The sequence below is a fragment of the Felis catus genome, chromosome C2 (assembly GCF_018350175.1).
Source record: "Felis catus isolate Fca126 chromosome C2, F.catus_Fca126_mat1.0, whole genome shotgun sequence".
Taxonomy (NCBI): Eukaryota; Metazoa; Chordata; class Mammalia; order Carnivora; family Felidae; genus Felis; species Felis catus.
In genome coordinates this window covers 124,601,991-124,618,988 of record NC_058376.1, presented here as the reverse complement: position 1 = coordinate 124,618,988, position 16,998 = coordinate 124,601,991, and the positions used below count along the sequence as shown (strand labels likewise).

The 16,998-nt window shown below is 49.5% G+C and overlaps 1 protein-coding gene across 7 annotated transcripts in view; it reads left to right on the top strand.

Annotated features, from left to right (window-relative positions):
• Positions 1-13,964, top strand: part of MRAS (muscle RAS oncogene homolog) — a 55,120-nt gene extending 41,156 nt beyond the window's left edge. For 5 of the 7 annotated variants that reach the window (XM_023260531.2, XM_045037547.1, XM_019810658.3 and 2 more), the window contains exons 3-6: positions 3,071-3,224; positions 4,789-4,888; positions 9,241-9,320; positions 10,641-13,964. In XM_023260531.2, coding sequence (XP_023116299.1) covers positions 3,071-3,224; positions 4,789-4,888; positions 9,241-9,320; positions 10,641-10,740 — 434 coding nt within the window. In that variant the 3' untranslated portion in view covers positions 10,741-13,964. Of the gene's footprint in view, positions 1-2,450; positions 2,642-3,070; positions 3,225-4,788; positions 4,889-9,240; positions 9,321-10,640 lie in introns of all 7 variants that reach the window. The other 2 variants (XM_045037548.1, XM_006936375.3) reach the window with 1 other exon arrangement.
• The last annotated feature ends 3,034 nt before the right edge of the window (positions 13,965-16,998 follow it).

The following is a 16,998-nucleotide window of genomic DNA, read 5'->3' as shown; positions in this document are numbered from 1 at the left end:
TCTCTCACAATGATCATGAGATTTGCCAATACCTACTGTATTTAAAAATCAGGTTTTTGTACATATGTATCTTAGGCAACATTCTTATGTGCTTATGATTCATGACTTTGGCACTCCTTGATGCTTGTACTTTTTCCCATTATAAATACCCTGATTTGTCCTGTCCAGTGCATTGGCCTTGAATCCTGTTTTGTGGATGCATGGCGCTGGCATATCCTTTTTTATCCCTTCATTTTTCATCCTTCCTGTGTCATTTTGGTTTATATGTGTCTTTTGCAGTAGTAGACAAGTGGATTTTGTATTGGGTGTCTGCCTTAATAGGTGGGTTTAATCCATTTGCATTTACTATTGTTAGGCATAGTTAGAATTACATCTGCCATCTTCTTTCATGTCTCCTTTTTTAGCTTTCATATTTTTGTGTAGTTTATTCTTGCCTTTTGTTGGATTGATCCCATTTACTTAGTTCTGTTGGGTTTTTTTTCTTCTGATGATTAGGAACTTTTGAGTTTTATGTCTAGTGGTTATTCTATGTACAGACATGTGTTGGTGTGTGTGTGTGTGATTATATTTTTCTGTTAACATCTGGATGTAATTATTATCTTTAGTCTATTCCCAAATGAGGCAAGAAATTTAGTAGTAGCTTACTTTTCCCCAGCCCTGCCCCTCACAGATGGATCATCATAGATTTTAGTTCTAAACTGTCATTAATTTACTTCAAATCCTAAAATGATGTTTATTTAAACTTAACTCTTATGTTTTGCTGTATTCCTTGCTTATCATTATTTATATTCTTTCATGGACCTATTTTTCACTTTGCTGAAGTATTTCCTCCAAGAATTCTGTTAGAAAGCATGGATATAATATTACTTCTACGGCAATCAGTGTGTGAAACGACCATTTTTCCTTTCCAGAGGGTCCATTTCGATTTTCAGCTCCCTACTAAATTGGGGTTTCAAAATTCTGAACATATTTTTTCACTTATCCTAGATCTCTAGTTTTTTTGTTTTAAATTTTTTTTAATGTTTATTCATTTTGAGGGAGAGAGAGACAAAGTGGGAGCAGGGGAGGAGCAGAGAGAGAGGGAGACAAAGAATCTGAAGAAGGCTCCAGGCTCCACGTTGTCAGCACAGAGCCGATGCGGGGCTGGAACCCACAAACCACGAGATCATGACCTGAGCCAAAGTTGGATGCTTAACCGACTGAGCCACCCAGGCACCCCTAGATCTCTAGTTTTTGTTTTGGATAATACACACCTTCAACATCTGTGAATACATTAATTACATACCAACTGAATGTTGGGCCTTCCCATCCCTTCGGCCAAACCTGTGACATTTTCATCTGTTTTGCTGATGGGATTTATTTAGTGTCCTTGATCCCTACCCAAAATTACACCAACTCCCATCAATTACCTTCAGCTGGCTATATTGATCTTCACAGTATGTACTCATCCCCACCAGATGTTATATTACCCATTCAGCTGTTTGCCAGTCTCCCCACTAGATTATGAGTCCCAGGAGAGCAAAGATTTTGCCTCATTGATGTTGCATCTACAGTGCCTACAACACTGCCTAGCACATCGTAGGCTTTGCAATATTTCTTCAGTGAATGAATGAACAAAATTGAGTAGACTTCACATTCATTTACTCATTCAGCTACTATTTGAGTTCTGTTTGTGCCAGGTTCCGAATAGACCAGGCCCCTGCCTCTGGGAGGTGACAGTCCAGGTGGGGCCTGTGAAATGGGCAGCAAGAACAGTATGCCATGAAGGAGTGGCATGCTATACAGGAGTGGAGAGTCCCGGAGGCTCAGGCACGAGAATGCAGTGAGTCAGAGTCAGCTGGCCAAGGCAAGGGGAGCAAGAGAGGAGGGATGGTTGGGGGATGGCACCCCAGGTGAGGAAGACAAGCTCGAAACAGACACTCCTTCAGAGCTTCTTTGTGGCAGGCGTTGCTCCAAGGGTCTAAATATTTTAACTTAAAACAACCCTTAGCATCCCCATTTGAGGAAACGAAGGCTCAGAGAAGTGAGCTTGCCCTGAATCACACTCTAGGAATGAAGAATCAGACTCAGCCCAGAATCTGGCTCCAAAATCTATAACTACCTACTCCACTGCCTCCAGGGAGAGGGCAGGTGGGTCTGAGAGTAGAGTGAGCTAGGAAATGGGAGAGGCCGGATGGTGAGCAGAGACTTGCGGGATGCTGAGGGGCTTCAGGAGGCCTAAGGGGGTCAGGCCTGTGCATCTCAGAGGAGAACCCCCAGCTGTGGCTGTCACCCCTCTGAAATAGCCTGGGGGTGCGCATTTAACTCAGCAGCAAGGAAGCTGGAGGGGAATCGGCTTGAGAAGTCCATAGGGTGGAGGGAAGGAGAGGGGATGGATGGGTTGGGGAGAGACCCTCTGCCGAGTTGGTGCCCTGCTCTGTTTCCCCAGCCATTCTTGTTTCCTTCCCCAGCTTCCCTTCCCATCACCCCTGTGACAGCCCCATCCTAGGGGCAAGTGATCCTGGCTCTCAGAGGCCTCTCCTTCCCCATGGCCTGCCTGCTGTCTGTCCACACCGGAACTGAGGACCCTTCCTGACCTGGGATGGCCTCTTCAGGGCTTCCCCAGCGCATGTCCTGGGCTCTCCTCCCAAGGAGCTACAAGGTGGAAGCGTTGTGTCTATCTTACAAAAGAGGAAAGGGGGTTCAGAGAGTCAGGTAACTTCCCCAGGAATCAGTTTGTAAGGGCTGCAGCAGGATCCAAGCCCAGGTGTGGGGACCCCAGAGGGGTTGTGTAGCAGAGTTGATCATGGACTTTGTGAGGTTTTTCTGTAGACAGACTGTTAAGGCCCAGGGAGCACAGTAGGTTGGAATCAGCAGGTCCACAAATGAGTCTCTTAGAGGCTCATACTTTGAAGTGTCTGAGGCCCTGCTGGGTCCCTTACACCTCAGCCCAGGGAGCTCATGAAGCCTCTCGTGGGGACAGCTTGTCTGGAGCCACCCTGGGGATGGCAGTGGCAGCATGGGGGTCTGCAGGCCAGGAGGGCTCCACAGTGGGAGGTGCCAGCCTCTGAGTGGCCTCATCCCACTCCAGTTCTGGACACAGCCGGGCAGGAGGAGTTCAGCGCCATGCGGGAGCAGTACATGCGCACAGGGGACGGCTTCCTCATCGTCTACTCGGTGACAGACAAGGCCAGCTTCGAGCACGTGGACCGCTTCCACCAGCTCATCCTGCGCGTCAAGGACAGGTAAGGGCAGCTGGGCCAGGACCTCCCAGCCTCTGGCTCAGAGCAGGCTCTGTCTCAGTCTCTCTCTCACTGAGGCACAGAGGGGCAGAGGTGAATTCAGACGTTTGTCCCTTGGGCTCCTACCCCAGTTCTTTCCATGGGGCCAAACTGCTTTCAAGCCTTAAGTCAGCCCCTTCCCATCTCTCCTAAACTGTCCCCACTGATGCCCCCAATTTAACCAAATTTTATCATGTTCAAAGAAAAAGTGAATTTTCTCTCCCGTATGCATTGTAATTGGCTAAATCACATTTGACTGTGGGATTTACAAGCACCTAATTAAAGGCTGGTTTTTTCCTTAGCATTATATAGAGTAATTAAATAATTTGTAGTTTCTTTTCAGCCTAACTGGTGTTTTCAGTTAATTGGCTCTTAAAGAGGCAATGCAAAGAGAGTAAAAGGACAAATGAGTAGGAAATGAGCAAGCTTTGAACAAATCTCAGTAAATTCAGAAAAGTCTAGTTCACACCAACTCCAAAGGCAAAGTATTAGTAACTTTTCCAGGGAAAGGGATACATACTCACACACATTCACATATACACATAAAGCTCTGAGATGTAAATGTGGGTTAAGCTCCTGACTGTAGGAATTTCAAAAGAGAAAACAAAAGAGACTCTGATATGGGAAAATATTCAGCCTTTTGGCTAACCCAAGAAATGCAAGAAAAATAATAAAGTAGTATTTTTTACCTGTGAAATTCTAAATTTTTAAAAATGAAAATGCCCAATGATGTTGAAAATGCTGTAAGATTGACATTTCTTTCACCTTCAGGTGGCAGTATGGCCACATATGTCAATGAGGATCTTTATTTATTATTTTTTAAATGTTTATTTATTTTTGAGAGAGAGACAGAGACAGAGAGTGGAGGGGTGGGGGCAGAGAGAGAGAAGGAGACACAGAACCTGAAGGAGGCTCCAGGCTCTGAGCAGTCAGCACAGAGCCCGACAACGGGGCTCGAACTCACAGACCGCGAGATCATGACCTGAGCCAAAGTCAGACGCTCAACCGACTGAGCCATCCAGGCTTCCCAAGTCAATGAAAATCTTTAAGGCAGACATGCCTTGTGATCCCACTCTTCCTCTCCTGGGAGCCATCTTGATTTTGCAGCTGCCATTTATTGAATGCCAGCTGTGTACCAGACACTGGCCCTGGTGCTCTTCCCGAGCCACTGCTGATGGCCACAGCTGCCCTGGATGGCTGGTGCATCAGCGTGGCCAGGAGATGGAAGGGAGCAGGTCTGGGTAGCCAGCCCTCCCCCGCACAGCAGTCTGTCAGGGCCCTCACTGATGGTGTTGAGCCAGGAGCTTCCCAGGAAAACCCTTTTCCTCTCCCTGCAGCAAGCCTCCAAACCAGCAGTCCTGAGCCCCCCTTCCCCTGCCTAGAGACGTGGAGAGAAGGACTCTTGAGTCGGCCCCAGGGCAACCAGGGAGGCAATATGGGCTGCACTGTGCCTGAGGTGCAGCTGTGTTCCCATCACCAGGTGTGAGAGCCATGAAACTTCATGAGCTGCTGTTCCTTTATTTCCCAGAGAGTCATTTCCGATGATCCTCGTGGCCAACAAGGTCGATCTGATGCATTTGAGGAAAATCACCAGGGAACAAGGAAAAGAAATGGCGACCAAACACAATGTAGGTTGTGTGTGTGTGTGTGTGTGTGTGTGTGTGTGTGTGTGTGTATGCGTGTGTGTGTGTGTGTGTGTGTGTGTGTGTGTGTGTTGGATGGTCAGGGATGTATACAAGTCCATGCCCATCACCCCTGTGGTACCTCGGGGCTCCTGGGTAGTGGGTAGAGGGCATATGTGATAAGGGATATGTTGTGAAACAAAATAGCAGACCAGAGAGAAAGCACTCTCTACAGTCATAAGGGGCTCTGATGCGGGGACCAAGGGCCTTCACAGTGGCCTGTGAGCTATGGCATTCAGGCCACCTCCTGGCCTTCAACACAGCAGATTCATCGTGGGGCTGTGCAGGGATTGGCTTCTGTCCTGTTCTCTGAGCCAGCCGCCTGATTATGCTCAGAATCATCAGATGAGCTGCAGTTCACCGAGCCCCGTTCTATGACAGGTATTATGCCGGGAGAGCATTTAGGCCTCATAGCCGCATGTTGAGGTAGGTATCGTTATGCCCATCTTACGGCTGGTCATGCTGAGGTTTGCCCAGGCCACTCGTGAATATCAGCAGACATCTTTGTTTTCTTTTTCTCAGTTCATTGTGATGCCCCTTTGCCCTCTGGATGTGCTGGGGAGGGGTCACTGGGCTTCTTCCCACCCCTACCCCCCACAGGCACAGCCCAGGCCCCTGGCCTCCTTGGTCAGTTACACAGAAGTCCACTCTGCCTGCTGGGAGGTCTGCTGCAAGGTTGCCCCTTCCCCCTGCCTGGTGGGCCCAGCTGTGTGGGTAGAGGAAGGGGGCTCACTGCAAGTTACTTCTGCTTGTCTGTGCCTTCTGTGTTCATTCACATGTTCACTTAACTGTACTCTAGGCCCTGGGAAACAAAACCCCTTGCTTTATGGTTCTTACGTCTAGTGACAAGAGAAGATAATAAACAAAGCAAATTACAGTGTGTTGGAAGGTGACATGTACTATGGAAAAAAGTAAATCAGGGAAGGGGGTCAGGTATGTGAGGTGGAGGAGGATGCTTTTCCAAATAGGGTAGTCAGGGAAAGCCTTGCTAGGGAGGGTGCATTTCAGCAAGGACTTACAGGAGGTGGGGGAGTAAGCCCCACAGACCTCTGGGGAAAGAACGTTCCAGCTGAGGGAATAATCAATGCAAAGACCCTGAGGTGGGAGTTTGAGGATCAGCAAGGCCAGCTGGAGCAGGAGTGGGAGGGGTGGGTAGCGGGAGGTCAGGTCAGAGAAGGGGTTTAAGGCTTTATGGGCTTTTACTCAGAGGGAGACGGGAAACCACTGGAGGGCTTTGAGTGATGAGTGATGAGGTCTGGCTTATGGCTGGACAGCTTCTCTCTGGTGGCTGTGTTGAGTAGGGTTGGTAGGGGCCAATCGTGGGAGCAGGGAAACGAGTTAGAGGCTGCCACAATAATCCAGGTACAGGTTAACATGGCCCAGGGTGGGACTCGTGAAAGTGGCAAGGAGGTGGTTGGATTCTGGACATGTCTCTAAGAGAGCCAACAGGGTTTGTGCACAGATTGGATATGGGGTGAGAGAAAAAGAAGGGAATGGCAGGTGACCCTGTGGTTTGGGTGTGAGCAACTTTCAAAAGACAGGAGTGAGAGTAGCTGGGCAGAGGAGACAGTAGGATTAAGTGTGTGCAAGACAGGAGCTTGCTTGCATATCTGTGTCATTTACGGAGCTGAGCAGATGATCAGATGGAAATGCCAAGACAGCAGCCAGATATAGCATCTGGGGTAAATATTGGCAATCGGCAGCATGTAGATGGCATTTGAAGCCATGAACACCAAGGGAGTGGGTGTAGGTAGGGCAAGGGCCCCAAACTGAGGGACTGAGGCTGGGACACTTCAACCAGTGATGTGGGGAAGTGAGGAGGAAGCTATAAAAGGGCCTGAGTGGTCAGTGACACATGAGGGCCGAAGCAGAGCATCATGAGAGCCAAGTGAAGAAGGTGCCTCAAGGAGGAGGGAGTGATTGACCAGGACAGGGCTGCCCTGAAGTCTCCAGAGCAGAGCTGGTTCAGCAGCAGAACATTCTGAACAGAGACAGGCCTGAGGAGCCGGCTCCGTTTCACAGCCTTGGGCTCCATACACTGGCCTGAGGAGGCTTCCTTAGGGCTTTCACCTTGTGTGCGTCCCTCCCAAGCAGCTGGGTGGGTGGGTGCAGAGGGGAGGGTGCTGTGCAGGCAGCAGGAGCTCCATTCTGCAGATAAGCAACGCACCTCCGGAACCGGGTCTCCCCTCTCTCAGCCATCTTTCTCCTGCAGCCAAGTGACTTATTTGACCAAGTGACTCTGCGAGCTACTCTCGATAACATCCTATTTTAGAGCTCATAAGGCAAGTTCCTCTTTAGCTGGCAAGGCCGGTGCCCCACCCTGTGCAGGAAGATGGCATTTCTTAGCCCTGTGGCTGAGTCAGAGCGTACTACCGTTTATTACAGGGTTTCCCTTAGTTTGAGTCTCCTTGCTCCTGAAACCCTAGAATTCTAAGAACCCAGAAAATGCACATCAGCCTTTTTTTACTGGTAGAGGCAAGACGCCCAGAAAGAAGGAGGGGGGTGCCTGAGGACCTAGGGGATGCTACAAGTGATGTACTTCTGAGTGGTGCAGGGGAACAGCAGGCAGCAGTGGTCTGGGGCCCCCGGATCCATGGACTTGCTGAGCTGGCAGGGTCACAGGATGTGAAGGGGTCCCAGTTAGGTCCCGGGCCCCACTACTGGCACCTTCCCGCTTCCCCTCTCAGTGTGCACATAGAAGTGCCTTGTCCTGGCTTCACAGGGTGCCACGGGTCTCTGGCTTCTAGGTGCTAACAGGGGTGCCTGCCATGCTTGGAAGAGGCTCTGCCAATGACCTCAGCACCCCTACTTGTCTGTGGGAGGCCAGGCAGCAAGTGGAACATGCATCTGCTTCAAACCTTGATTCTCTGCTGGCCTCTGTGTGGCTTTGGGCAAGTGTGTCAGACTCTGAGCTCAGTCTCCCACTGCACAATGGAGAGACTTGCTCACCGCAGACGGTTAAGGGGGGGGGGGGTTCAGTGAGGTCAGGGATGTTGAGACCTGGGGGGCGAAACAGATCACAGTCGTCTCAATCAAACAACCTACAGTGGAGGACAGTTTTCTTTCAGTGTTTTCAGAGGTTCAGAGATTTGTTGGATGACTACTTCTAAAGTCTGAGCAAGCCGTGCTTCCTGTGCCCTGACCTTGGGGTCTGGGTCAACTACAAGACCTCTGTCTGAAGCCACAGCAATGTGTGAAGATAGTTTAGGGTATGTTCTGGGCTGTCGTTTATAACACATTCTTCCAAAGTAGCAGCTTACTCTGTCATCCCCTTACCCAGGCACTTGAACTGTTGATCATTTTTATTTTCTTCACTGGGCTTTTCTTTTTTGAAAGTGTTACAATGAAATGCCTTAGTTTTGTAACCAGGAAAAAGTGATGAAATTTACCACAGTTCTTGAGTCTGGTCACAAGCTGCTTACCTCTCTGGCCTGGGGAAGCCTGTATATTTGGTACAAACCCCACACCCTCTCCACTGATGGAGGAGTGGGCATGAATGCTTCCTGCCTTTGTGGGGTCCCTGCTACAGGAGAAGAGGTGTGCTCAGGGCTGTGTCCTGACCTCATGGAACCTTCGTTCCCCTCCATGTACCGGCCCGAGGCTCAGTGTAGACATGGCCCTCAACACCTGTCCTGTGGGGCCACCTCAGCCACATCTCTCCATGTGCTGACTGCCTTTCAGGCGGATGATGATGCCTCAGTATTAAACGTGCAGGCACAAGCCTTCTGTAAACATGGCTGAGCTCCCAGACTCATAGATGCAGACTGTGCTGTGCTGAGCTCCCAGACTCATAGATGCTGGGGGCGGGGAGGCACAGACCGGCTAGGGGTCACCAGGGTGCAGAGTCCTGCCCATGGCCCAGCTTCACCTCAGCCTTTCCCGCCACAGTCCCCTCTAGAGAGGGCCCAGGAAGAGGCAGAGGTCCCTTCACGGTGGAGAAATGGGCCTCAGAAAGAAAAAAAGAATGGCCTCAGATCCTATTTTAGTTTGATAAATGAAACAGTCTTTAGTCCTCAAGTATATAAAAAGATCACTTCTTTTCTATTTTTGGGGGGCTATTAAAGATCTCTATGACTAGAGAACAAGAGGGAAATGGAAAAGCTGTTGGTAAAATTTTCCAGCCGTAAGGAACAAGAAGCTACCAAAGGGCTTGAGGTTGTTGGAGCTGGGGTTCTGTGGTGGGGGGAGGGTGTCTAAAGGCAGGCAGTTCCTCAGGACCTCTGAGATTTTGCGGTTTTAGGGAACAGGGCTTGGTGGACCCCCGAGCCACTTTTACCAAGTCGAGCTTTGCCTTCCAGATTCCGTACATAGAAACCAGTGCCAAGGACCCACCTCTCAACGTCGACAAAGCCTTCCATGACCTGGTGAGGGTAATTAGGTGAGCATGGCACGCCTCCCTAGAAGCGGGGCCTCTGCGGCAAGATGGGCACCCGCAGGGCTGGAGGAACGCAGCACTTGTTCCAAGGCCCAGGATGCACAGTTCTGGGCCTGCTTTGGATTTCTTGTACCTCCATTCATTTCTTTTCCCTGCCCTTCCCACCTGCCTTCCCACACCTGCGCTCACTCCTACCACCTGTGGGGGAATCCAGAAGCCTTCCTGCCGGTGGTGCTCACTCAGCCTCCTCTCTGGCCTCCCCTAGGCTCTGCAGCTCAGGCTCCCTGAGGGCAGCTCCCTCCCCCTGTCTGGGGTTCTCCCCACACCACCGCACCTGTCAGCACCACTGACAGGTCTGTCTCTTCTTTCCCACCCTGACCCCAGAGCACCCTGGGACATGTCACCTGAACAACCACCGTTCTAATTCCTAGGCTCAAATTTCTAAAGCGAGGCACATGAGCCCCTTTCCAGACTGCACACACTGCCAGTCTGCAAATATTTTCGGAAATCCTGGTCCGTGGTCTCACTTGCATTCCTTTGCATGGTCAGGGTCCAAGCCCTAACCACCTTGTGCTTAGAGGACTGAACCAGCCTCCTGGCTGCTCCCCTGTCGCCCATCTGCCCACTTCCGAAATCTGCAACATGCAGAACAGCCGACCCAGTGGCCCTCAAATATCTAGCACGTAGTGTGAGGCCATGTGCTGGTGAGCTCGAGCTACGAAATCACACGTGGGGCTCTGACAGAGTACTCCCCACCTGCTACCTCTCAGCACCCCCAGGATACACATCCATGTGCATGCACTCACACACGCACACCTTTTGTCCTCATTCCCCAGCATGGACTGTGATAGTACAGCCCTTACTTTCTTCACGCTTGAAAAAATTTTCCCATGGGCCTCCAGTTAGGATATGCTGCCACACCATGGGCTGGTGATGTCTTGGTTAGGGACCTGTCGTTCCAAGGGCAGGTTGCAGACATAGGAATGGTTACCAGAAAACATGTAAAGAGCTTTTGTCCTCAGCTGACCCATCATTTTTTTAAAAATATGAAACACAAAAATAGAGGCCAATACTGTATAACATATAATGTAGTTTATGATTTAAATAATTGTAGCCACAGCATGATGTCAGGAATTCTCAGCAGTAGGAGGACAGGCTTTGCACTGCCCTCTCTGCCTTCCACTCTCTTTGTCCCAGAGACACTCTCCAGGCCAGGCCCTCCAGCAGCATCCAGAACAGGCCCACCTGGTACACAGGAGGGTGGGGCAGGGAGAAGCTAAACCCATTCTGACTTTGTTTTTCTGCCTTTCACTGTCTCAAAAGGCAACAGATTCCGGAAAAGAGCCAGAAGAAGAAGAAGAAAACCAAATGGCGGGGAGACCGGGCCACCGGCACCCACAAACTGCAGTGCGTGATATTGTGACGGGCCTGAGACCCTGGCCACAGTGACCGTGAACTGGCCGGCCCTCGGGACCCTCCACTGCCTAACCGCACTGAAAACCATTTCTAACCATGACCCTTGGCCCGAGGACCTGGCACGGGAAGGGAGAAAGGGAGGGTGGGCAGGAAGGAGATATGCTCCGGCTTTGCCAAAAAGGGCACAGGCTTTCCCGTGTCTCGTAAGAGACAGGGAAGCAACGCTAAACAGAAGCAGCACCCAAGCCCCTGGCGTTGATTCAACCCGGTTCCTCCCCGTCTCTCTCAGTGGCTACGTTGTTTCTTTGAAGTACACAGTATTGATTTGACATTGAAGGGTGTACCTCAGACAAAGTACCAAACAAGCCATGATCAATTCCCCGCCGGCTCCAGCCTCCAACCCAAAGTGTCTGAGCTTGGGTGTCTTTTTTAGATTTTTAAATTATTTTAGTGATTATTATTTTATTAAAGGGGTCTGTGCCCACTGACTGGTGGAGCTTTAAGTCTTCAGCAGGCCTCTCTGAGAACATGTCTGGAATATTGTTGTTGTTGTTGTTGTTGTTGTTGTTTTTAACTGAGTTTTCCCAGCAGTGCCAAAACTCAGCTCAACATGGAAGTGGAGGGACGGAGAGCCTGGAAGTTAATGAGGACTGTGGCTGGAGGCCTCAGGATGAACACCCCACTCGTAGCCTCCAAGCTGGAGAGAAGAGAGATGCATTCACTCAGAAGGTTCTGCTGTGTTTGAGGGTGTAGGTATTAGGAAATGGAATTTTATTTTGCTGAGCGGAGAGGCTGGCACAGGCGTGTCAGTTTTAAGAAGGTTTTTTCTTATCCTTTTTAAATGTATAAATTAAGCTGATTGGCTTTGCAGAGGGGTTCGTTTACTTTTCAGATAGTGCAGAGTCCATTCTGTGCTCTGAGGGCTCTCCCGAATCTGTCTCTTCCCGCTTTCTCACGGCCTGTGCTGCCTGGTGCCTCTCGGATACAGACACACTGACACGGGCATGTACGTTTCAACACGTCACAGTAAGCTAATGTGGGCGCCATCCAGAAAACTCGAGTTCGTGCTGAATCTTAACCAAAAACGATCCAATACTGTTATTACTAAAACAGCAGCAAGACCTGAAGCCATTTTCCCTTTGAGTCCACTGACTGACTACTACTTCTTAAAGCCCAGTAAATGAGCAAACCCCTCGAAGCATTTGCAAACTTAAGGTTCGCTTGCCTTCCAGGCACACACTTTTCTTAACCTCTCGGATCTTAACTATAACGTATAATTAAAGGAGAAAGGAGGATTGGGGCGATGCCATGGCTCCCATACACCTATGTCTGCAAGGGGACACTCCCCCAGCATCCTGACAATGCCACTTCCCTCTCGGGTGCTTCTGAGTGATTCAAAGGCTGGGTTTTCCCAGCCAGGGTGCTTGTAGAGACAGCAAGAACAGCAGCGCACCGCTGAGAGGAGGTCGAAAGACCAGGCAGCACAGCTAACGACCTTCTTTCCCCTGTGATACAAGTCAGATCACTAGGCAAACTAGAACAGCCCCAGCAGGTGGCCTGGCCACTCTGTGGAGGAAGAAACCCTGGGAAAGTGAGCACCCAACTGGACATGAGACACCTGGATTCTTCTCTGGTTTTGAAAGTGTGCTGAGTTCCTAACTCAGCAAGATCACCAGCCCCAGGGGCCCACCTGAGGAGTGATTCTGTGTAGAATGAAATAATTGGGACTTTTGTTAATTAGAAAATCAAACTCCTTTATTTGTCTAAAGGGGCCTTTTTGGTCTGACCCTAAAAGGAAAGATAACAAAGAGCGTTCCAGATTGAGCACTTCAGAGTGTCCCAAGATCCTGTAGTGTTAATGGACATTTTAAACACTAACAGAACAAGGCTCTTTCCAGCCCTTATGCTCCTCTGAGCCGAGTCCGCAGCAGCCCCGTGTGCGGACGAGACGAGGAGGCGGCAGCAAGATGGGGGGAAGAAGTAAGGACGGAGATGCTCCGTGGCGAAGGGGTGGTGGGCAGCGGCCGCTGCTGGAAAACTAGCGGGCACGGACCACCTCTAGTGCCCTCTGCGGATCCTGTGACCCCACGGCTGCACTGAGTGGGGGGTCCCATTGGAAGCTGATCGGCTGACATAGAATGAATTCCTTAGCCACGAAGGTCACCAGACAAAGGGGTTCCATCTGCTTCTGATCCCAGCAGTGCTCCTGCCCACCTGGCCCCATCTTCCAGAACATCCTTCCTGCAGTCAGCCCACAACTCAGCTCCGTTCTTCAAGGGGGAAACTGGTTAAGGAAAGGCCGCCTGCTACTGAGTCTGGGGTCCGCCTTCATTGTCCATGACCTCGTGTTGCCCACAGATAAATAACACTTTTAAAAGACAGGTCTGTGTTTTAGAGAACTGTGGGCTTTTATGGCAGTGAGGGCTTCCAGATAGGCCAGAATGGAGTGTACCCTGGGGCATCCCCAGCACAGTACCTGTCCATGGCCACATGGCAGAGTCTGTCGGAACATCAGGTGGCCATGCTACTCTGTGACTGAGGAGCCCAATGGGGCTCATCTTTGGTGAAATTTTCGTGTTTCCACTGGTTTTCCAGACCACCTGAATAGTGCTACCTTCACATCTGGAATACACCCTTCCTGCACCTCCCCACCCCATGCCTTTGCCCCTGTGTGCTCTCAGATTTCCTCCTAAAATTTTGACAACCCCAATTAGAGGGCTACTTTTCTCTCCAGCAGGTAATCTTAGCCATCTTCCCGACCCCTATAGCCTGGGGCTCTGGCTACTGGCTTCTCCTGTACTTTGCCACACGGGGGTCACTTGGATGGCTTTTCTTAGGACTTGGACCCCACCTCGTGTTGCTTGCTGTGGAGAGTGCCTGGGAGCCGAGTGTGGCCTGTCTCACTTTGCCAAGAGATGTGACCCACGAACACATGGCAGCTCTGACCCAAAGGCCCCTCAGACATGTGACAGTCAATCTGGAGCCACAGACAGAGTCCTTCCATTAGCAGCCCATTGGGTTAGAAATTCCATGTTGGGTTTACCTAGAACAAAAGATACTTGAATTGTTGAGCGCCCATGAGCGCACAGCTTCTGCTACCCAGTATTACCGGATGGCCATTGTTGTGACAGGAGAGTGATGCCTGAGGGTCTCGACGATGCTTGAGCCTTTTATGTAACTTTTTATCAAGTCTTTGTGTAGCTCAACCCATTAATAAAGAAAAGAAGAGCAGTTGTCTTCTTTCCTCTTATTCAGATATTCCTGAAGTTTTGCTGAGGACATTATAAGTTGCCTGTGTCTGGCCCAGAGCACATTCTTACAGAGCAAACCTAAACTAAGGAGGAGATCACTGGTGGCCGTGAGGAAGTGTCTCCTTCCTACCTGGAGCCAGAGGATGAGGGCAAGTGAGTGGGGTGATTAGAGACCTAGCCTCTTGATGTCTGGCAGCCTTGGATTCGAGTTCCGCCACTGACCTTTTGTGCCTTTGAGCAAGTTCAATTGCAGTTGAACTTCAGTCTCCAGCTGCCCTGCCTGAGAACGGGATGATAGTGTGTACCTCCTAAGTAGACCCAGGACTGAAGCGAAGCTGTGGGACGGAGCTCTGAAATGTCACTCTTTGTAAAGGACACTGATTGGGGTGTCTGACATGGCTTTTTGTGAAAACTGACCCCTGCCCCCATCCACAAGATCGCAGTCTTTTGTGCAATGTGATTTCATTTCCCGGTTGATTGAACCTGTTGGTACTGAGCCTCTCTGGGTCCTTTATCAGGGACTAGAGGCCAAGAGACCAAATCCCTCTTTTGGAATCCCTGTGGGGGACAATGGCTGCAGCATGTAACCCAGGGGCTCCTCACACCCTCTGGGCTGGGAGCAGACTAGAGTAGGAGCGGTGGTGTGGCGGCCACCGGGCCCAGCTGCCTGCCCATCCATTCATTCCACACGTATTTACTGGGCATTGGGCTGGGTCCTAGGTACGTGGTAGTGAGTAGGGCAGAGGGTCTTCTGGTAACCAGATCTCCTTTACTCCTGTATTGGTTTTCTGTGCCTGTTGTAACAAATTACCACAAACTTAGTGGTTTCAAAGAGAAATTTATTCTCTCACAGTTCTAGAAGCCAGAAGTCCACACTCAGTATCTGTGGGCTGAAGTCCATGTGTGGGCAGGGCTGCGCTCCCTCTGGGGGCTCTGGGGGAGAGCTTCTTCCTGCTTCTGGAGCTGCTGGCATCTCATGGCTTGTACCCATTTAATTCCAGTCTTCAAGGCCAGCATCTTTGAATCTCTCTCTTCTCTATCCTCACATAGCCTTCTCCTCCCTGTGTCAAGGCTCCCTCCCTCTGAGCTGATGCTCACTTTTTCACCGAGAAAGTTGAAGCCAGCTGAGCAGAATTTCCACAGCCCCCTTCCACCATCTCCACCCACCCCCAAGCATCTGCACCCACACACTCTGCCTTCTTGGCTGCAGTAGGTGAACCATCTGTGCTCCTGACTGAAGCCAGTCTCTTCTCTAGAACACATCCAGGACCTTCCTCTGGCTCTTCACCTTCCTCTCTTCTGCATCATCAGTTCTTCTCTCAGATCTTCCCCATCTTGAAAAAAAAAAAAAGAACAAAACTTTGCTTTGATACACAGCCTCTGTCAGATACCACTGGCTTCTCTGCTGTCTTTTGCAGGAAGCCATCTTAAAAGGGTAATTTACACTCAGTCCATGAATTGCTCTCATTCTTTTCTCTTTAAACTGCTCTAAACAGACTTCCACCCATCATTCTGCCACCACCACCCTTCTTCTCAAGGTCAGCCATGGCTTCCATCTTGTGAAATTCAGTGACTGGTTCTCAGTCTGCTCACATTTGATCTCATAGCATTGGCCCAGTTGATCCCTGCCTCTTCCTTATTCAACTTCCTTCCATTGGCTTCTAGGATGTTGCCATCTCTTCATTTTTCTCTTTCCTCATGGTCACTCCCTGATCTCTTTTGCTAGTTCTTCCTCTTCCATTGGAGCACCCCAGAGCTTGGTCCTTGATCCTAACATCTCTCTTGGTGATTTCATCCAGTCTTGACACTTAAATGCCTTCTATGTGCCAGTGACTCCCAAAGGTCTATCTCTTCCCAGACCCCACTCACACCCAACTGCTTACTTGACATCTCCGCTTAGATGTCTCAAGTAGACTGTGTCAAAGTATCTCCAATATTGAGTTCCTGGTCTCCCATTCCTGCTTCACCCAGCTCTGTTGATGGCATCTCCATGCTTCCAGTTACTCAGGCCCAAAACCTTGGAATCATCCCTAATTCTTCCTCTCTTTTCCTCACACCTCATAGCCAATCCATCAGCAAATCCTGCTGACCCTGCCCTTAAAATGTACTGCCCATTTCTCATCACCTCCACTGCTAATATTCTGGCCTGAGCCACCAAGATTCCTGCCTGTTTCACTTGTGTCCTCCTACGCTTCTTTCTCAGCACCACATCCAGAGAAATCTTGGTAAAAGGGAGGAAGTCAATGTCTCCACTCTATTCAACCCTCCCCACCCCAAATGCTCCCCTACCTCATTTTCATGGTATGTCACAGTGAGCTATGCCACTGAACACTAGAAGTGAGCTGATGTTCATTACCCACAAGAGAAGGGAAGTCAAATTGTTTCATTCATTCAGGCAACAAATATTCATTGGGCTCTGAGCCAAACATCAGGGCAACAGAGGATGTTAAAACCCAGTCACTAGAAATAACAAGTATTGGTGAGGATGTGGAGAAAAAGGAACACTTGTGCACTGTTCGTGGGAATGTAAATGCAGCCACTCTGGAAAACAGTATGGAGGTTCCTCAAAAAATTAGAAATATGATCCAGTAATTCTGTTATTGGGTGTTTATCCAAAGAAAACAAAAACACCAATTCAAGAAGATGTAGGCACCCCTATTTTATTGCAGCATTATTTGCAATAGCCAAGATATGGAAGCAACCCAAGTGTCCATCGATAGATGAATGGAAAAAGAAAATGTGAGGTATATACATATACACACGCATGTATATATGATATATATATACACACATCACACATGTATACACATATATACAGACACACACAATGGAATATTATGCACCCACAAGAAAGGATAAGATTGTGCCATTTGAGACAACATGAATGGACCTAGAGAGTACTACGCTAAGTGAACTAAGAAAAAGCCAAATACCATATTATTTCACTCATAAGTGGAATGTAAAAAAAAAAAAAAAAACAGCAAATGAATAAACAGGAGAATCAGACCTGTGAT